The sequence below is a fragment of the Cervus canadensis genome, chromosome 11 (genome assembly GCF_019320065.1).
Source record: "Cervus canadensis isolate Bull #8, Minnesota chromosome 11, ASM1932006v1, whole genome shotgun sequence".
Taxonomy (NCBI): Eukaryota; Metazoa; Chordata; class Mammalia; order Artiodactyla; family Cervidae; genus Cervus; species Cervus canadensis.
In genome coordinates, this window is record NC_057396.1 from 19,555,591 (window position 1) to 19,575,628 (window position 20,038).

A 20,038-nucleotide genomic window follows, 5' to 3' on the forward strand; every position below is an offset into this window, starting at 1 on the left:
GAAGGACTGATGCTAAGTCTGAAACTCCAGTACTTTGGCCACCTTATGTGAAGAAGTGACTCAGTGGAAAAGACCCTGATGCTGGGAAAGATTGAAGGTGGGAGGAGAAGGGGATGACAGAAGATGAGATGGTTGGATGGCGTCACCAACTCGATGGATATGAGTTTGAGCAAGCTCTGGGAGTCGGTGATGGACAGGGAAGCCTCATGGGCTGCAGTCCTTGGGGTCACAAAGAGTCGGACACAACTGAGCGACTGAACTGAACTGAACTGAACTCCCTTGCCTCCAAGCCTGCATTTTCTGCCCATTACATATAGAATAAAATTCAAGGTCTTTGCTCTTTTGCTCTAGTTCCCAAAGCCCCACATGACCTGGCCTTGCTTACCTCTCTACCTGTCCTAGAACTTGACTCCTTGCTCTCTCCACTCCAGCCATAGGGTCTTGTTGCTGTTTCTCAGATAAGTTGATCTCATTCCCACCTTGGTGTTGGTACTTATGGTTCCTCAGCCTGGAATGCTACCTCTGCAAATCTTTTCCTCTCTTATTCAAGTCTCCGCCCATATGTGTTATCAGACAGACCATGATTATTCTTCTTTGTTTTTCCTCATAGTACTTATCACTGGGCTTCCCAGGTGGTGCTAGTTGTAAAGAATCTGCAGGCCGGCACAGGAGATGCAAGAGACCCAGGTTCAATTCCTGGGTGGGGAAGATCTGCTGGAGTAGGAAATGGTACCCCCCTCCAATATTCTTGCCTGATGGACTACGGTCCTTGGGGTCGCAGAGAGTCGGATGTGACTAGCACAGCACAGCACTTAGCACTACCTGAAATTTTGTCGAACATTTATCTGTGATCTTGGTCATCTCCCATCCCTGCAGATGTAAACTCTATGATGGAAGGAAAGACAGAGAATGTCTTGGTCACTGCGGTTTCTCTGGTGCCCCAAACAGTGCCTGGCACACAGTGGGTGCTCAGTGAATATTTGTTGAATGAATAAATGTACACAGGCCCCAGGGAATAGATTTGAAAATTCAAAGACCCTCCAGAATGCTTTCATTTTCCTATTTCCCATCCAGATTACAAACACGAAGGCCTAACTCCCTGACATATTTATAGATAATCTTAGTGTTTACTTCAAATATTCTCTCTGTGTCTGGCTGCTATGAAACTGTGATAGTACTCCTCCCCATAACTTCATGTATTTTCTCTCTTCTAACAGCAGGAGAAAAGCTGAGTGGGGTACAGCTGAGTCCCAGTAACCAACAAGAGATGAAGAATAATGTGGAGAAAGTGTTACAGTTTGTAGCCTCCAAAAAGATTCGTATGCACCAGACTTCAGCTAAAGGTTAGTGCTTCCTTCTGTCTGTGGTGGCTGGGTACACTCATCTTTACCTGGGGATTGCCACCTTCAGAAGAACCATCCACAGTGTAGCTGAGGGCTCAGAGTAGACTGGAGTGGGATTAGGCTGATGACCTCACATCTTTTTCCCCACAAGGAAAGTCATCCTCTTGGGGTGGAATGATGATCAAAATCCAGGTGCTTTGGAGACTGGAGTGAAGATAGAAGCTCTTCATTTTAACTGAATAAAGTTTTGTTTTGAGTGTGTGTAGGAAAATTAATAGAAAAGAAATGACAGCTTTTGGATATTAATTTTAGAACATCTTGTTTAAGGTATCAAACATGAAGATAGATGATATTTTTTGGTGTTCCTAGTGTTTCATGACAGTTATTATCTCAGATCATAATAGCCTACTTTTTTCTATCCAGTTTTCCAGAAGGAAAATATTTGATAGCAGTTTTTTTTGAACATCACAGGACATCTCCAGGCAGGATCAAAAGGCTCTTTCACCTCGGCACATGCCCTCTCCTGGGGCCACATGGCCAGATGAGGACAGCTCTCGTTGCAGTTTGAGCCCAGGCTGCAGGGGAGAAATGATGTAGCTGTCCTCAGAAGGCACAGGCGCTCTGGTCCTCTCACTCTGACTCTGGAACTGATTCTAACCTGGTTTGTTTCAGCCTCAGTTTCTGGGCCTGCTTGCCTGTGGCTCTGATGAGGATGGAGGTGGGAGGGAGCCCTCCTTTCCGTGTTTTTAGTGTTCTCTGTGTTGGGTTCATTCAGGCGGGGCACTTACTGACCATTGAGAATGTCCTGTAGCAGGTATCAATCAATCCTTTTGGAAGCCTTACATATTTAAAAGGCTGTGAGGCTGAAAAAATACAACTTTGTCTATTTTCTGACATTAACCAGACCCATCATGTTATTTTCTGTCTGCCTTTCTCTCTCTCTCTCTTTTTTTTTTCTAGGACAAAATTTAGAATGTCAGATATTACTCTGATCCGGGCCCCGTGAGGAGTGGGCTTGGGGATCTGGCCCATTAAAGTCAGCTATTTTGAGGGAACAGTCGTTCAGGACATCATTGTCTTTTACCTGGAGAAGTGCAGCTGCTTCCTAATTAGTCCCACTGCATGCATTTCTGTCCCCCTCCTGTCTGCTCTCCACACTGCAGCCAGAACGATCTTTCTAAGAGTACGACATGCTCACGCCATTCCTCTGCACCTGAGGGCCCTTAGGATAAAATCCAGAGTCCTTTCTCTGGCTTACTATGCCCTTTCTGACCTGACCTCCAGTTCATCCCCCTCGTCTTTCCCCCTCTCCCCCTGAACTCTGAACTCTGGCTATGCTGAACTGCTTTCTGTTCCTCTTCCAGTGTGTGCCATAGAAATAAAAGTAAGTCACAGTCGTAATTTGAATGTCTAAATAGCCTTGTTACAAAAAAGAAATCAGTGTAAGTAATTTTAATAATATATTTTATTTAACCCATGTATCCAAAATGAGGGCTTCCCTGTTGGCTCAGTCGATAAAGAATCCACCTGCAATGCAGGAGACCCAACTTCGATCCCTGAGTCGGGAGGATTTCCTGGAGAAGGAAATGGCAGTCCCACTCCAGTATTCATGCCTGGAGAATCCCATGGATAGAGGAGCCTGGCAGGCTACAGCCCACGGGGTCTCAAAGAGTTGGGCACGACTGAAATGACTTAGCATGCATGTATGCATATCTAAAGTATTATGAGCTCAACACATAATAAACGTAAAAAACTATCAATGAGATATTTTGCATTCTAATTTTTTATACTAAATCTATTATCATTATTCTAAATTCTTCTTCAGTTAGCATCTTCTCAATCCTTGTCTCTAGGCTATTTATCTTATACTAAATCTAATGAGATTTTTCATTCAATTTTGTGTGTGTGTGCTAAGTATACTCACAGAACATTTCAGTTAAGATCACCGCTACCTTTTAAGTGTTCAACAGCTACATGTGGCTAGTGGCTCCCATACTGAATGGCGTCTAGACCTTCATGCCTGCTCTTCCCTCTTCTTGGAATACTTTTTTCCTTCTCTTTCTTCATCTGATGAACCTCTGTTGGTCAGTCAAATCTCAGTTTGGAACTCACCTCCTCTGGGAATCCTTCCCTGAGCCCTCTAAACTGGACAGATGCTTCTCCTCTGAGCTCCCAAAGAATCTTGTACTTTTCCTACTGTATAAAGGAAATGGCAACCCACTCCAGTATTCTTGCCTGGAAAATCCCATGGACAGAGGAGCCTGGCAGACTACAGTCCATGGGGTTGCAAAGAGTTGGATACGACTGAGCGACTTCACTTTATGTTATTATACTTGATTGTAATTGCTTTAAATCTTTGGTCTCCTTGTTGAACACGGCTTGTGAGGACAGGGAGCTTGACTGCCTTGCTTACCTGTTCACTAGCAGATGCATAGTAACCGAGTGCGTCCTCAGCACTCTGCTCCCCTCTTAGGACCTCTTGGTCTGTTCTGATCCTCAGATATCGTGGAAGGCAACCTGAAGTCTATCATGAGGCTGGTCCTGGCCTTGGCAGCTCATTTCAAACCTGGCTCCAGCAGGACAGTGAGCCAAGGGCGGGATGCCGGAGCCCCCCTGCAGACTCACCAGCCTCACTGTGCCACTGCTGTGGCCCAGGGAGCAGCCGCTGCTCTGGCCGATGTGTGTCATGACATGTCGCGGTCTGGGCGGGATGTCTTTCGATACCGACAGAGGTAAGGATGGAAATCTGGGGATGGGAATTCGACCTGCGCTGATATTCCTTCCCTTAAATGATAATGGTGCAGTAGATGGAAATATCACCTAAACAGCCCACATTGCAATAAAGAGTATGGAGTGGAGGTTGGAGAGGGTGCTCCAAAAGAGAAAAAAAAAAAAAAACAACCACCTTTCTTTTAGGCATGTTTATTTTGACTTTTGGAGAAGGGCGTGGCAACCCACTCCAGTATTCTTACCTGGAGGATCCCATGGACAGAGGAGCCTGGCAGACTGCAGTCCATGGGATCACAAAGAATCGGGCATGACTTAAGCGACTTAGCATGCATGTGCACATTTTGACTTTAGCAGAATGTAGAGGAATCATGTATGTAATTATTTTCTTTGGGGCCCAGAGTTTTAAACATATTCCTTTGGCACTGTGTGTTTTCTGCACTGGGAGGTGTGTGGGAGCAACATCCCGAGTCACCCCTGAGTGTCTCCCTGGTGTGTATCCTGAAGGTTGGGTGTCCCAGAGAGTCATGGCAGGAGATGCTTTGTGGGTTGTGTGTCAGAGAGGGAGCATGACTCTGAGGTATTGCAAGGATTGGTGAAATTATTGGTTTCTCTATCTTCTTTGAGAGGTTTCAAATGTCTTTAAGGCCAGGGCTTTGCCTCGTCCATCTTTTTGCCCACAGCAGTCCTGGAGTGGCATCTGTCAGTAGTTAGTGGGTTGGCCCGAAGGACTGACACCCTCTCCTTTGTTGGCGCCCTCTGACTTTAGGAACAGCAGTGTGGATGAGGAGATTGAGAATCCCTGCTGGAGCGTGCGAGCCCTGGTGCAGCAGTATGAAGGACAGCAAAGGTCCCCGTCTGAGTCCAGCTGCTCCAGGTAACCGGGGCCTCAGATTCTTCACCACTACAGTCCTCAGTTCGTGGAGGTTCTCAGGGTTGGCAGCTTCAGGTACCCATGCAACAGGCGATAAGGCACCAAAGTCCTTCCTCTTCCCTCCGTTTATGTGTGGCTTACAAGGGGTAACCCTCAGCATGGCCTTGTGGTTTTGTGCTGACAAGAGGGCAGGGTGAGATGCTTGTGAATTTCCCACATACCAGTGCTAGTGCTTAGCTGTGTCCACGTGGGGGCACGACTGGGACCTGTCAGCGCCCAGCTGGATCTTTTCAATACTTATTTATCAGCTGCCAGTGTTTATGAGAGCCAGTTCCATTGCACTGTCTTTGTGCCTGAGAAGGTTGTATAAAGCTCATAGCAAGAGGAAATGAGCAGAGTTGCCTTAGTGCTTTAAGAATGTTTCCAGCTTTCATTTGTAGGGCTGGGAATTGTGGCAGATTAATACACATTTGAATGGGCTAGCGATGTGAGTGACTGTAGCTGAAAGGCTGTCTATATCCCTTGGAGCCAATTGCAGAGACCAAAACAGGACACAATGCTCTAATAAAAGCCTGATCAATGCCAAGTATGGTGGCAGAGAAAGACTGTTTTCCTGGCTTAGGTAAATCATGCTCCTGTAAACACATCCCCAGATGTTGTTATCTTATTTACTAATTTCATTGCAGAATCATATTTAATTTATGCTCTTATGACCTTTTCTTTCCTACATCAACCCAGATTAGTCTGTTCCAGTTAAGCCTAATTGTTCTTTGTCTGACATGTATGTATTTTCTGTGTCTTTGTTTTCTTCCTCCTATGTCTTTTTTTCATACAATTCCACCTTAATTTGATGGGCCATTTTCTAATTTGCTTGGAAATTAAATATACATCCATCATCTTAATATACCGGTAACCTTGCTTGATTTTTAATTTTCACATTTAATAGATTTTTTATTTTTAAAATTCACACATTAAATTAACCATTAATCATTTTAAAGTGTATGATTCAGTGGTATGTAGCACCTTCACTAATATTGTGCAACCATCACCCCTATCCAGAGAGATTTGCATCACGCCAGAAGGGAACCTTGTGTCCATTAAGCAGTAGATGTGCTTTTATTGAGAATCTAAACCAGTTTTTCCTTGCTTCTGCTTGGACTATCACTTGGTACAGAATCAAAAGATATTCCGTTGTACAATGAGATGTATTGCTTCCTGCATGGCTACAGGCCTTTTACTTTCCTGTGACTGATAGCGCTTGCCAGAGTTAGAGAAGAAAAAAAAAAAACGTCAGGATTTTTTTTTCCTGAGAGCACCTGCTTCCTTCCTGTCTGGCAGAACTCAAGACTGGGGGCAGGGTACCAGACAGTGTGAATTCGGGGCTGCTGGAAATCGGGCTGCAGTGGCTGGCAGTGACCGTTTTCTAGGAGAGCGTTCAGAGAACGGTTGGTTGGCTTTCCTCCCTCTCTTCTTCCTGATTCGGTCGTTTTCTTCTCGGCCACCCTCTCACTCACCTCTTTGGGATGCTCAGTTGGCCCCCAGAAGGCTCCGGGACATTCTGCCCTGCTCCTTCCCGCAGTCTGCACTCAGGGGGAAGCCTACCTAATGTCTCAGTGATCCGTGAAGGCCAGGAGACCCCCGGGATGTGACTCGGGAAAGAACAGTGGTTCAGAAGATAGCCCCTTACGTCTGGTCCCCTCCCCCTGCTCCTTGACAGACATGCTGGCAAAGCCCTGCCCGACTGCCCGCCTGTTGCTTCTCAGACCCGTAGACCTCGCGCCAGCCTCTCAGGATCCAAGCAAAAGGCTCGTTAGTTGGGGGAAAAAAAAGAACATATGAAACGCCCGAGGGGAAGGGGGGGGGGCGGTGGAGACCAGCGTCCAGCGGGTTTCCGGGGGAACCCCCTCCCGCGAGGAGCTAGACCCACCCCGACCTCGGTGTCCGGGAAGGCAGGGGTCAGAGGACAGAAGGCACGGCCGCCAGTCCCGGGCTCCTCCGAACGAGGGGACCACGCAGCCCTCCCGGGGTTCTGCCGACCCCGCGGCGCCTCCGCCGCCTCGCCCGGGGCTGCCTCCGGGCCCCGCAGCCCCGCCCGGTTCTGCCCCGGGGGCTCGGCCGGCCCGCGGAGCGCCCGCCCGGGTCGGACGGAGCTCGGCGCTACCCGGCCGCGTGTGACAGCTCGGATAGCGGGGGGGAGGAGGGCGCGGGAGGGCGGGACCGGGAGGCGGCGCGGAGCGGGGATCGCCGCCCGCCCCGGCACTCGACCGCTCGGCCGGAGCCGCGGGCCGGACTTTTCTCCCGGGGCGCGGAGATGGGTTGAGATGCCTGCGCCCGGGGACACGCCCGGAGCCGCGCGGCCGCGGGGACCACGGATGCGGCTGCCGGGGGCCGGCAGCCTGCGAGGGGAGGCGGTTTCCGCCGAGGCCGGGCCGCTGCAGTGTCTGAGCTGCCGGGACGGCGCGCCCCGGAGCCCCGAGCATCGCCGTGCCTGGGGCCGAGACGCCTGCCTCTCTGCCCTCCCTGCTCTCTGCCGGGACCGGGGCGAGCGGCTCTCGTAGTTGGCCTGCCCGGGGGGGTCGTTCTTCGGGGGCCCCCAGCGCGGGGAGACATGCCCGAATCGGGGAGCGCTGTGACTCTCAGCCTCCCGCTTCACCCAGGGAAGCCGACTTGCTGAAGCCGGAGCCACGAGGGGGACCATGGGCGGGACGCAGGTCAAATGGTGAGCTGAAGCCACTTCGGCTTTGGAGGTGTGTTGGCGGGGGGGGGCTTGGATGGGAGCAGGGCCAGGACTGGAGGATGCTCTTGGCCAGAGACAGACGGGGGATCGGCGGGGGCGCTATACTGGGGAGAACAGCCTGCTTGCGGGCCTGAGATGAGCACTGTAAAATACACTGGGTTTATTTAAGAAGCTGCAAGCGGCATGGGAGAAGGAGGGGCTTTTGACTCCCCGTCTGGTCTCTGCTGAAGCCGGCACTTCAGGACAGAACAGAACTCTTATTGCCTGGTACCTATTTTAAAAATTGATTGGACTTTTAATTGGAGATATCTTTTCTGGGAGACTGCTTGTCTGATAAGTGAAGATTGGAGAGATGTTAGACCTGTGGGAATTAGGAATGTATCAGTCAGACCTGATTTGTAACCAGTTGTTCCCTGTCTTGACAGGATTATAATGGCAAGTGGGGGGTTACTTGTTTATAAAACAGTTTTTTAAGCTCATCAGGGAGATCCCAAGCCATGTAATTAATTAGCATTAAAATACATTTGTGTACCATCCTTCTGCATGAGGGTCTTCCTTGGGGAAGGCAGCATGCTCTGACATGTGCCTCAGGATTTTTCTTCCTCAGATTTCTTTTATCTTTTAGACTCGGCCGTTTAGTTTCAGGGTTTTATGTCTCTCTGGCTCCCATACTGGCAGCCCCGATTCAAGAAAGAGAAATGTTGTTTTCTTTGGCCGCTCTGCCACTCCCCCAGCGGGGCTGGGTGTGCAGACATCCGCCTCCCTCTGCCCTTATATGGGAGATGGCTCACTTAGGAGGGAGCCGCTGAGCTGATCTAGCTGAGCATGCGTCTCCGCTCTCAGGAAAGCAGTTTTCCCCCCGCATCCTAGGTTCACACCACTCCTCCCACCCCCACCCCCTTCGTCTCACACATATCCACTGCGGTCCAGCTAGATGCAGGCAGGGGCATCTGTCAGCCACAGCACCTTGTCAGCTGGGAAAGTGTGGTCTTACCGTTTCTCAAAGAGGAGCAGCTGGGGTGCAGGCCTCTTTCTGCACTCGGATCCCCATTTCTATAAGAAGGTGAAAGCGGAGGCCTGAATAGCATAAATCTATTCTTCTTGTGAATGGTACCCCTAGACTGGTGCTTTCCCAGCAGCTAATTCATGTTGGTCTGGAAGTCAGATTGCCTACGTGGTGAGAGATGGATAAGAGAGTTCCCTGGAGCAGTCTCCTTTTCTAAACAGCACTTCTTGCCTTTCTCCACCTGTCTGCCTGTTTGGGTTGTACATTTACAGATATGGTTAAGTGATACTTTTTTTAATTTGCAGGAGCAAAAGACAACTTTTTTTTTCCCTATGGTTCTGATAAGGATGAGAGTGTATTACTGGTTGAGGTCATTCCCACCAAAGCCCAAAACCCGGGACACTGAGGAGGTTGAGACACTAGTCCTCAGGCTGCTTCAGAGCTTTTTGAAATCGCTGGCTGCCTCCACTGTGCTTGGCATTTGTTTTTCGTGGTTTCTAGGAAGACGAAATGTTAACTCCTGATCATGGCTGTGAGGATTAGCCTGGGAGACTTCAGGGGCACATTAAGTGGGTCAGTGAATCCAAGACACTTTGACTGTTGTCTGGGTGATGGATTTGGAAAGAATCCCTGAGAGGGGGCTGGGCCTGCAGACCCCACAACCCCTGAGATTGTTTTGGCGCTGATGTTCTCAAGGTGGGTGCAAAGAAAGAGGGCTCTTCAGATGGCAGTGTCTGCCTCGCATTCCCGTTGTATCCTGTAGATTTGCTTCTGGAGATTTAAAATTCTGCTTCCTCCCAAATGCAAACTGTTCCTTCCAAGGCTAGTAGTTATACTAGAATTTAAGAATTGTTGCAAGATTTCTGATGACAGTTTTTTAAAGATTTATTTATTTGTTGCTTTGCCGTGCCGGGTCTGCGCTGCTGCTCGGGCTTTCTCTGGTTGCGGCGGGTGGGAGCTCCTCTTTGGTTGCGGTGCTTGGGTTTCTCATTGTCGTGGCTTCTCTTGTTGCGGAGCACTGTCTCTAGGGTGCTCGGGCTTCCGTAGTTGCAGCACATGGACTTGGTGGTTGCGGCTCCTGGGATCTAGAGGACGGGCTCAGTAGTTGTGGCACACAGGCTTCGTTGCTCTGGGGCATGTGGACTCTTCCTCAAACGGGGATCGAACCCTTGTCCCATGCATTGGCAGGTGGACTCCCAACTACTAGACCACCAGGGAAGCCCTCTGACAATTTGAAAATAGTGTGGCAGAGATATGAATAACTCTTGGCAGTAAAAAAAAGTAAACCTTTATTGTCCCCAGCAGGTCTTGTCCCCTTTTGAGATATTACACCCTTTTCTGTATCACATCCTGGCGTTGATACGTCACCGCCCTTTGCTCGGCCTGGCTCTGTCCACACTCCAGCAGTTTTTCCCCTTTGATGCACCCTCCACCTTGTCCCTGCTTTTGGGAGCAGTCCAGAGCCCATCTGCCATGATTACTCTGCTGGTATTGCACGTGTCTGTGATAGATAGATCAATGTATTAGAAATATATTTTCCTTTCAGCTCCCAAAGCTACTAAAATGCATATTCCATCAGTCTCTGAACTTGGGCCCAGGGATCATGATGGAGGAGGTGGTGGTATGGTAAGTGAAAGATAAAGACAAAAAGCCAAGCCAAACAAAAGTGGAGTTCTTTAAAATGCTACATTGTCCACCAGTTTGATAAATCTCTTAGTGAATTATGCTTAAAGGCAACTTCGTTGTGGAAGCTTCCGGGGATGGGTCATTCAGTATTCATTTCATTCATTTAACAAGTTCATCATTCATTCAACAAGTATTTCTTCTTACTGTGGGCCAGGCACCGTGTTTAGGCAGTAGGAGTTAGATGAATAAGAACCCATCTCTGGAATAAATTAGGAAAGTTGGCTTCTAAACAACTGTTCGCAATAATTGTTTCTCTTCTTTTTCCTTCGGTCACAGCCTGACTTCCCCCAGTCCTATCCACAGTGCAAAGAGCGAATCTGTCATAACCCAGTCTGAGGAGAAGGCGGATTTCGTGATTATTCCCTCCGAAGGAGTAGAGAACAGAACAGGTACTATATTCTCGGCCTGCCTGGGGTGGCTAAAGGAACAGCCCTCAGCATGAAGAGTTTGGGGGTCCTGACTGTCTACGGTCAGCTCCCAGCCTTCTCCACGCATAGTCTGTGCATGCAGGGTCCATACTAGAGAGCTCTAATGCTTTGGAGCCTGTGAATGTCGTATCCTTTCACAGATTGTCACTTCCGCTGTCCAAACTGCCAATGTCCTGCAGCAGTGTAGACAGCTGACCACCAGTGAAATTAGATGACTTTGGAACTGTCAGAAGTCTGCTCAAGTAAAAAGTTTTTATCATTTCTGTGTTATGCAAGTAATTTCAGTACTTCTCTAACTTAAATTGGGGCCAGGAATATATGGAACGGAGGTGTCTGTGAGAATATACAGCAGAGGGCAGGTCTGCATCATGTTTTATGTTAAGGGCTACATTGTTTAGACTTCTCCTTCCTCTGTCTCAGTCTCCTTTTTCTTAGATAAACACAGAGGAAAGCAAGGAAGAAGCAAAGTGCGTGACTTAGGAGTTTTATTTGCCTGTAAGAGAGAATGAAACCGAAGTCCTCTGAAGGAAAACTGGAATTAAATTCTTCCTTATTTCACACCCCATCTAGCCCTGGTATCAGTATCCAGAAAGTTAGTTTTGTTACTGAGTCAGAAACTCCAGGGACCCTGGGGAGGGAGAGGGAGGTCTTTACCGCATGCTTGCTTTGGGCCGGGCACCATGGGCCCCGCACACAGGTTGCCGCATGATATCAGACAACAGCCCAGGCTTAGGCTTATTATAATATTCGTTCTTACCAATGAAATCAGAGACCAGTGAAATCAGAAAAAGAGACTGTAAAGACAGGGAACTAAAGCCGGAGAGAGGGAGGTGAAACAATCTGTACAGAGTTTGCTTTTACCGGTCTGTTTCCTGTTTTTGTGACTCACACAACGTTATATGTGAAAGGGGTTCCGTCCTCCCAAAATGGTCAAAGGAATTTGAGTTGAGGTCTCCCCTCTGAAGCTCCTTTTCATTGCACCTGACAGCTCCCCTCTTTGTCGCTTGAGGGACAGAGCCCTGGGAGTGCCAGTTCTAGAGTAAAGAGCAAAACCTGCCGCCTACCAGGGCTCCCCGGGAGGGAATCCTTAAGGTTCTGAAGAGGGTGGACCTCCTCAACCAAGTTCAGCTTTGCTCCCCGGGAGCCTGGGATTAGTGGAGCCAGTGGCCAGTTCCTCCTGCCTCACACCCCCACCTGGTGGAGAGTCCAGCCCGCGCAGTGAGGGCAGGTGCGGAAGGCAGGTGACCTAGCCCTGTGAACGCCGGGGACGTGAGGGCTTGCTCCTGAATTCAGTTTTCTTCACCATGAGCTGTACTCCCTCCTGCCCTCTCGTAGAGGAGACAGACTCTCCATTACCCCGGGACTGGAGACCAGACAGTCCCCGGACCTATCTGGAGACTTCATGGGAAGAGCAGCTGTTGGAACAACAAGAACATTTGGAAAAAGAAATGGAGGAAGCCAAGAAAATGATATCAGGATTACAGGTAGCTCTTTTCCTCGTCGTCTGTCTTTGGCACACCAGTTGTTTTTGCTTTGTTTTGATTTGCTTTTGACCATGCGCGTGAGGCTTGTGGGATCTTAGTTTCCAGACCAGGGATTGAACCTGGATCACTTAAACCCCGGACTGCCAGGGAACTCCCACACCAATTGTTTATTATTTTTAACTCAGTAGAATCAGTTGAAAATAAAGTGACTGGGTTTTCTGTGAGGTCAGAGCTGGGTTTAGATGCAGAGGGTAGAACACGAAGAGCCGTGAAATCCCTTACATGTGAGTATGCTTAGATGGGCCTCCTGGACGCTTGTTGACAGCACAGCTGTTAAGCGTTCTGCAGGCCCGGGAGCCGTATCCACCCTCCCCTACCAAGCCTCCACCCTGGCTCTCTGCTTTGTGGATGGGTTTCTCCTCTATTTGCAGCCACAGACCTGCAATGGCAGCTTCCCCCAAAGAATGGTCTTGTGAAGAGTCAGGATTTTCTCAGAGGAGTTCACCAGCAGGAGGGCTCTAAGTGCCAGTAATGCCACAGGTTTCCACCTGAGTCTAGCTAAGGGATTTAGCTCACCCTTGGTGCATTCGTAAGTGGACGCTAAGGCATGGTGATCAGGTAGAAGAGCAACTGAGCCCTTCAGTTTTTCCTGCACCTTCTGTGCCAGCAAGCCTCCCCCAGAGGCTGACTGACCCACTTGACTTAATTCCTAGCCTGAATGACCCCCTTAGTCCTCCACCTTTGTGTGTCTGGCCCTGTTTGGGGGAGCCCTTATAGTGTTCTGATGACCCTGAAATTGCCCAGGAATATTCCTTTCTGTTTGTGCTGGGAACTGCACTGCTTCTGAATTGTCAAATATTTATGGACACATAAACAAAGCCCGCATTATGTGAGTAGCTCTGGCAGGCGGCAGGCGGTGAAGGGCATGCTCCCAACCGGCCAGCAACAGGGTGGGGACACAAAGGGGTCCTAAAGAAAACGGGGGATTGGTGCAGTGGTAAAACAGTTTACACACTGTCTGCCCCAGGAGCCCAGAGAGGCGTTGGAGGAATGTTTACTGCCCAAACATTCCCAGGGAGAGTTGTTGCGCTTGTCCCATTTGCTCTGTATTTTTAAATGTCTGCCTTTTAGTTCTCTTCTCTGTCAGTCCAGTCAGGAATGGTTTAATTAATGCAATGGATTTGTGTGTGTGTGTGTGTGTGTGTGTGTGTGTGTGTGTGTTTGCTTTTAATAGGAAGGATTAAAGCATGAGGAATTTTGGGATTACATTCAACCAGGTTTTTCTCAGGATCATTTCATTGTATGAACATAGATAACCATCAGTTTGGTTTTCAGTTTGGTTTGCATTTTTCAGTCTGGGAGAAATCCCATGGCAGATTAGACAGAGAAAAGAAGAGAATCAACAGGCAGTAAGTCAGCATCCTAATATTCCCCGCAAACAGAGGAGTTTTAATTCACAGCCTTGTGATCACAATGAGAATTCAGTCCCATTACAGAATACAATGGGGCTCACAGCATCCACTGGGCTCCTTAACTCTTTCAGTGATGAGCCCGTCGCATGCTGAGCCAGGTCCGGGATTTCTGACTTGTTAGTGTACCTCATTAGAGCCTGTGAACACTTTGCCCTTAGAGTCAGGACTTCTGCAGCGTCACCCTCCCCAGCTCCCTGCTCTTGCTTACACTTGTCTACACCTCTTGCCACCACGCCATGGGAGAATCAAATCCATTAGACTGACTAAAATTGTTTTATTAATTAGTACTTGGTAGACTTGATAGTGTCTGGATTTTAAAATGTTTTTATATACCAACATTTGTGATGCAATTTATGTTATATTTACTGAAATAAGAATCTCTGTATCTCTTCTCTTTGGACTGGATTGAGAAAAAAGTTGTATACAAAATGGCTATAGATTTTTAAATCTTTCACTGGGCCCATAGGTCTCCTAATATCTACCTGCAGGGGTAGATCCAAGTTTTCTGGGTTCTAAAGTGTATCACTTGGGGGGCCTTCTTTAAGAATAAGATTACATATTATGACTATGATGTTAGATATAGAACCCTGGGAGGAGCAGGCCTGGGAGGGACCCTGAGGTTTGAGCTTCCTTAGCCTCAGAATAAATCTGCCTCCCCCCCCACCACCATATTCTAATAAAAACAAAGCCTAGTGTGAGGACTTGAAATGAATAAGGAAACCTCTCTGCAAATATGTTTTCCTTCTTGTTCTATTCAGGTTGCCTTAGGGAGCAAAAATGCAGAATTGCTAAGCGAATCAAATACACCCACATCTCTGGCGGTCCAGTGGTTAAGACTCAGCACTTTGACTGCTATGGACTTGGGTTTGACCCCTGTTTGGGGAACTAACAGCCTGCAAGCGGTTGAATGCAGCCAATGCATACATATATACATACATACGTATGTACATACATACATACGTATGTACATACATACATAAGTGTATCCCAAATAATTCCTTATAATAAACTTTTCTAAGCCAGGATAATTCTGCACTGCATTTAGTTCACTTTCCAGCTGGTAAAATTCAATTTGAACAGCCAGCTCTGGTTCAAAAATGTCACTTCTTAAAATTAAGTTTATTTTTAGAATTTTTTTCTGGGGCCAGGGAGCCTTGGAGTGGAGGATTCAGGTACGTCCAGAGAGATGAAAGAGGCATTGAGCATGGGCGAGACACAAGGCAATCCAGAAAGATCTGTGATGAGCAATTGGCAGTATCTAAAGATCCACAGTTATCAGGCAGATTTCCAGAGGAAGCCCAGTTGTGGTTTCATTTTGGGACAAACTTACTCCGCCCAGCTCTAGACTCTGTCATCGGATAGGAGTTAAATTTCTTTCTGCCTTTGTGGTTGTCCAGGCCTTACTGCTCAATGGATCCTTACCTGAAGATGAACAGGAGAGGCCCTTGGCCCTCTGTGAACCAGGAGTCAATCCCGAGGAACAGTTGGTGAGCTCCTCTTTTGTGACTGGACACGGAATAATCTGGCTTGTGTATCTGATTTATTTTTAGCATTGGACACTTCTCTGTGCCCTCGTAAAATGCTCCTTTCCCTGACTTCAGCTCTGCTGGTTTTGCTATGTTTTCGACTGTTTTTCCTTTCTTCCACAAATATTTATTGCATGCTGACCATGTGTAGACACGGTTTCAAAGAACTGGAGACACGGGAATGACAGATGAAGCCTCGTGAAGTTTACATTCAGGTCCCTGTTGACTAAAAAAAAAGCACAATCTAAAGGTTGAGGGTTATGTTTTATTTGGTGGACAAAACTGAGGACTTAAGCCTGGGAAACAGCATCTCAGATAATTCTGAGAGACTGTTCCAAAGAGGAATGGGGGAAGCCAGGACATTATAGGAGCTTTTGCAACAAAACCAGGTAGTCAGAACTTCAGAAATTACTTTTAATAAAAGAAAACCAGCTATCTCAAGGAATGTAGTGCTTTTCAGCGTAGGGGAAGATGCAAGAGTCAGGGCTCCCTGAAGTCATCCTCTGATGTGCAGCTCAGCTGCCTGGGGCCAGTATGCCATGCTTTCTCACCCTGAGTGCCCTTCTGTTGCAGCAGTTGCCTGCTAGATGCCGGTATTCTTTGTTTTCACCCTGAGTCCCCTCAAGGCTCACTGCCTGGACAGCTGCCTTTCTTTAATGAACAGCAGGCGGCATTCTTAGTTCACATCCCCTTTGAAGCTTCTCTCTTTCTCCCTGTCCCTTAAAGGTTTGGGCTTCCCCAGTGGCTCAGCGGTAAAGAATCTGCCCAAGCAGGAGATGCAGAATCAACCCCTGGTTGGGAAGATCCCCTGGAGAAGGAAATGGCTCCCCACTCCAGTACTCTTGCCTGGGAAGTCCCATGGATGGAGGACCTCAGCGGGCTACAGTCCATGGGGTCGCAGATGAGTTGGGCACAACTTAGTGACTCAAACAACTACACCTTAAGTGTTGCTGCTCCTCAGGGTTCTCCTCTGGGCTGTCTTCTGTCTTGTCCGTTCACCTGGGCAATACCTGCTGCCATGGCTTCATTCACTTCCCACCTGTCTCATAGGTTGCCTCTCAAATATTTATTTCTAGCTTAGCTCTCTCCATGGAGTTCTACATTTGTAAAAGCAACATGCTCCTGCCTGTTATCTCTACTATATGTCCCATGAGCATCTCAGTTTCAATGAGTCCTAAATTCAACAGCTTACTCTCCATTCTCTCCCCACCCTCAAAACTATTTGTCCTTGAAGTTTCTGTTTTTTATCACTATCCATGTACCCAAATACCCAAAACAAATCTGACACTCATACTTGAAGGGCTTCTCAGATGGTGCAGTAGGAAAGAATCCTCCTGTCAGTGCAGGAGACACGGATTCGATCCCTGAGTTGGAAAGATCCCCTGGAGAAGGAAATGACAACCAACTCCAGTATTTAGTCACCAAGTTTTATCAGTATACTTTTAAAATATCTTCATCCAGCTTTTTTCCACTTTCACAGGTCCTGCCTTAATTCAGGCCTTCATCCAGCATTCTGGTGGCCTCCTGCTGGTTTTCCCGATTCCTCTCCTGTCCTCTAATTCATTTTTCCCTAAAACAGCAAGAGTAACTTAACTTCAAAGCAAACTTTGTTCTGTCATCTCTTTGGCTAAAACTTTTTCATCAGTTCCTCCATTATCCTTGCTGGCCTTCATGATCCTGCTCCATTTTCCTCTAGCACTTTATCTCTTATCATTTCTCTTTCCCTTTCCCAAACCTTCTGCACACAACACACACAAACTCATCCTAAACTTTATCTGTGGTCGGCTACTCGCACCCCGCCAGGGCATATGCATCCACTGGAAGGCAGTTCTTTGTAGCTGCTCTACCCTGGCTAGCATCTGGTAGCTACTCAGTAAATATCTGTTGATGAATGACCTCTGAATTTTACAGCATAGATATATAACGATCTCTTTTTGCCTTATATTCAGATTATAATCCAAAGTCGTCTGGATCAGAGTATAGAGGAGAATCAAGACCTAAAGGTATGTCAGGAAATACACATTTTACCCTTTTAAAAAATTATGGGAATATTACACACCAACTTTAGTATAGTAACGGGGATAAGGGAGAGATGCAGACTCCATACTTTAGCTCTATCTGTATTATGTCTTTAACTGAAAGAGAGAGATATGTCATAAATACGGTAAAAGAGTAACACCTTTTTAATCTCAGTGGGAATAATAAGTATCTATGTCATTATTACTTATACCTTTCTATATGTTTGAAGTGTTTCATATTTATCTTTAAATTAAAATAAATAATGGATCTACTATCAATATAATAATTTTAAAAATAATTGACATAACATAATTAGTTTCATAGTGTACACCATGTTGATTCAATATGTGTATGTATCGTGAAATAATCACAGCAAGCTTAGTTAACATATTTACACATTTTTTCTTATAAAGGAAATTTTTAAGATCTACTGTCTTACAGTTTTCCAATGTACAGTATTATTAACAACAGTTCAGTATGGTCTTTTTAAATTAATGAATACTTTCCAGAATTTTTTTAGATCAGTGGATCTTAGCTTTTTTGAAGTCATAAGTATATAACTAAAGCCATTAACCCTCTCCCCAGCAATTTGCAAGAGAGCACTCACTGACCTGAGTTTTGAGTGGTCTAACTTTGGAGCCCATGTGTGGAGTCCTGGTGGAGAATCCCCATTTTAGATATGTTAATTCCAAACTCTTGAAGAGACTGCAGTAGGAAAAGAGAGAGTAGAGTCTGAGTTGTGGGTGTTCCTCTCCTAAAATCTTTATCCTAGTGACAGTCGTGTACATATATTTAACCTGTTGTAAGGGACAGTTAACTAAGTATTTTATTATTGGGCCAAATGTGTTTTTGTTTGGTCCATAAAGAACAATATCCTCTTGGAGAACAGAAATGCTATAACCCTTTCTGGACATTAAAAGTGAGATAATTACTTCATGAGGTTGGGGGTAGGTATATTGAGATATCATGTATTTTAGGGAGAGGGATTTAGATTATTATGATTGATTATTAAGTTTCCCTGTTGGTGAGGATTGCTAAATATAGGAATGATGAACCTATGGGAATGTATGGTATCTTCTTTCTGGTTCAGAAAGATTATGGACAGTTGAAACTGGGCAACTGGGCAGCTGAGCGTGGGTGCCACAGGGGAGAATGAGATGGGTCCTGTTTGTTTCTATGGGTCAGCTTTTACTTTTTTCTGGACCAGACCTGCCTTTGGCCTCAGTGGAGGCCTCAGTTGATTTTCCTTGGAATGGTTATCTGAGTTTTGTGTTCTTACTGATAGAATGAGGTAATGCTTCTGAGGCAACCCAGATGCTACCATCTGATCTAACTATATTTGGTTTGCAGAAGGAGCTGCTGAAATATAAACAAGAAGCCAGAAACTTACAGGGGATAAAGGTAAAAAGAAAGATATTTAACACTTTAAGTAAATTCTCTACAAGGTAGAGCATTCTGAGGGAACTGGGGACTAGTTGGGTCCTATAGCCTTGTCTTACGTACAGCCGATGGGCCCTTTCACAGGCTCTGTGCTCCCAGCAGAGACAGGGCTTTGTGGATGGGAAGTGAGACAGGTGGAGGGACATAGCTCTGCCTTGCGGAGTCGTACTTCTGGTGGTTGTGACTCATGGTGCTGGCACTTCTCTCTGCCACCTTGATTTTTCCTATGTGTGAAAACAATCAGTTACTACGGTTTTCTCCAGTTTCAGTATCTGTCAGTTTTCTTCACTTCTGAAGAAGAATGTACTCTTAAAAATTGTAATTTACTTAGGTTTGAATAGTTAATAATCTTCAAATGGTTTGAAGTTAAAAAAGTACAAAAGGATAATCTTTGAGAAGTTGGCCTTCCAGCCCTGCCCCCTCAGTCACCTAGTTCTCTTTCCTGGAGGCAACTTACGACTTATCCCCAAATAGGTATCTATGTAATTCCGCCCCCCCCCCCCCCAATAGCATACTATAAACCCAGCTTGACACGCTGCTGCTTTCACTTAACAATATATCTTGGAGATCATTGTATTTCAGTGCATAAAAACCTTAGTATTCCAGTATGTAAATATATGGTAATTCATTTAATCAGTTCCTATTGATAAATCTGCTGGGTTATGTCTAGTCTTTTGCTAATACAAACAGTGATCTAGCTAATAATCTTGCTTACATGTTATTTCACCACAGTAGGAGTAGATATGCTAAATGAATAATACCTGAGAAGTAGAAAAGGATGCCCTTAAACTGCTGCTTTCCTACATTCCCATTCATGAGCCAGACTAGGGTGTAACTCAGCAGCATCTTCCAGAGTAGCCCTTTGAGATACCAAAATACAGCACATTCCATGCTCAAATAAGTTTGAGAAGTGCCGTGCAGGCTTGAAGAGTCACAGTGAATAATAGCATATTAAAGGGCCAGAGGAGTTCTGCCATAAAGAGGCTGGCCTAAAAAAAGATTAGACTGTTAACTACAGAAGCGCTTTTTTCTCTCATGTAACACTTGTTAACATCCCATGAAGCACACTTGGGGAAACATTCGTCTGAACCACTGGTGCCAAGGGAATCTGAGGCCACCTTGCCATGTACTGTCATGGCAGACAGCATATTTAAGAATGGACTCCCACGTCCTCCAGAGCCTGCACCATTTGTTTGCAGTCTGCAAAGAGAGGAGAGTCAGGGCACATCTCCTAGGATGCAGCTCAAGTCCATTAGTTCCATTTGAAGGCACTATGGTTGGAGGATTGTGTCATAG

The 20,038-nt window shown here is 46.6% G+C and overlaps 1 protein-coding gene across 3 annotated transcripts in view; it reads left to right on the forward strand.

Annotated features, from left to right (window-relative positions):
- Positions 1–20,038, forward strand: part of DIXDC1 (DIX domain containing 1) — a 75,908-nt gene that overhangs the window by 33,467 nt on the left and 22,403 nt on the right. For 2 of the 3 annotated variants that reach the window (XM_043481484.1, XM_043481483.1), the window contains 8 exons: positions 1,218–1,343; positions 3,844–4,075; positions 4,840–4,947; positions 10,650–10,762; positions 12,137–12,285; positions 15,155–15,244; positions 17,233–17,286; positions 18,653–18,703. In XM_043481484.1, coding sequence (XP_043337419.1) covers positions 1,218–1,343; positions 3,844–4,075; positions 4,840–4,947; positions 10,650–10,762; positions 12,137–12,285; positions 15,155–15,244; positions 17,233–17,286; positions 18,653–18,703 — 923 coding nt within the window. Of the gene's footprint in view, positions 1–1,217; positions 1,344–3,843; positions 4,076–4,839; positions 4,948–7,189; positions 7,664–10,649; positions 10,763–12,136; positions 12,286–15,154; positions 15,245–17,232; positions 17,287–18,652; positions 18,704–20,038 lie in introns of those variants that run through there. The other variant, XM_043481485.1, reaches the window with a different exon arrangement.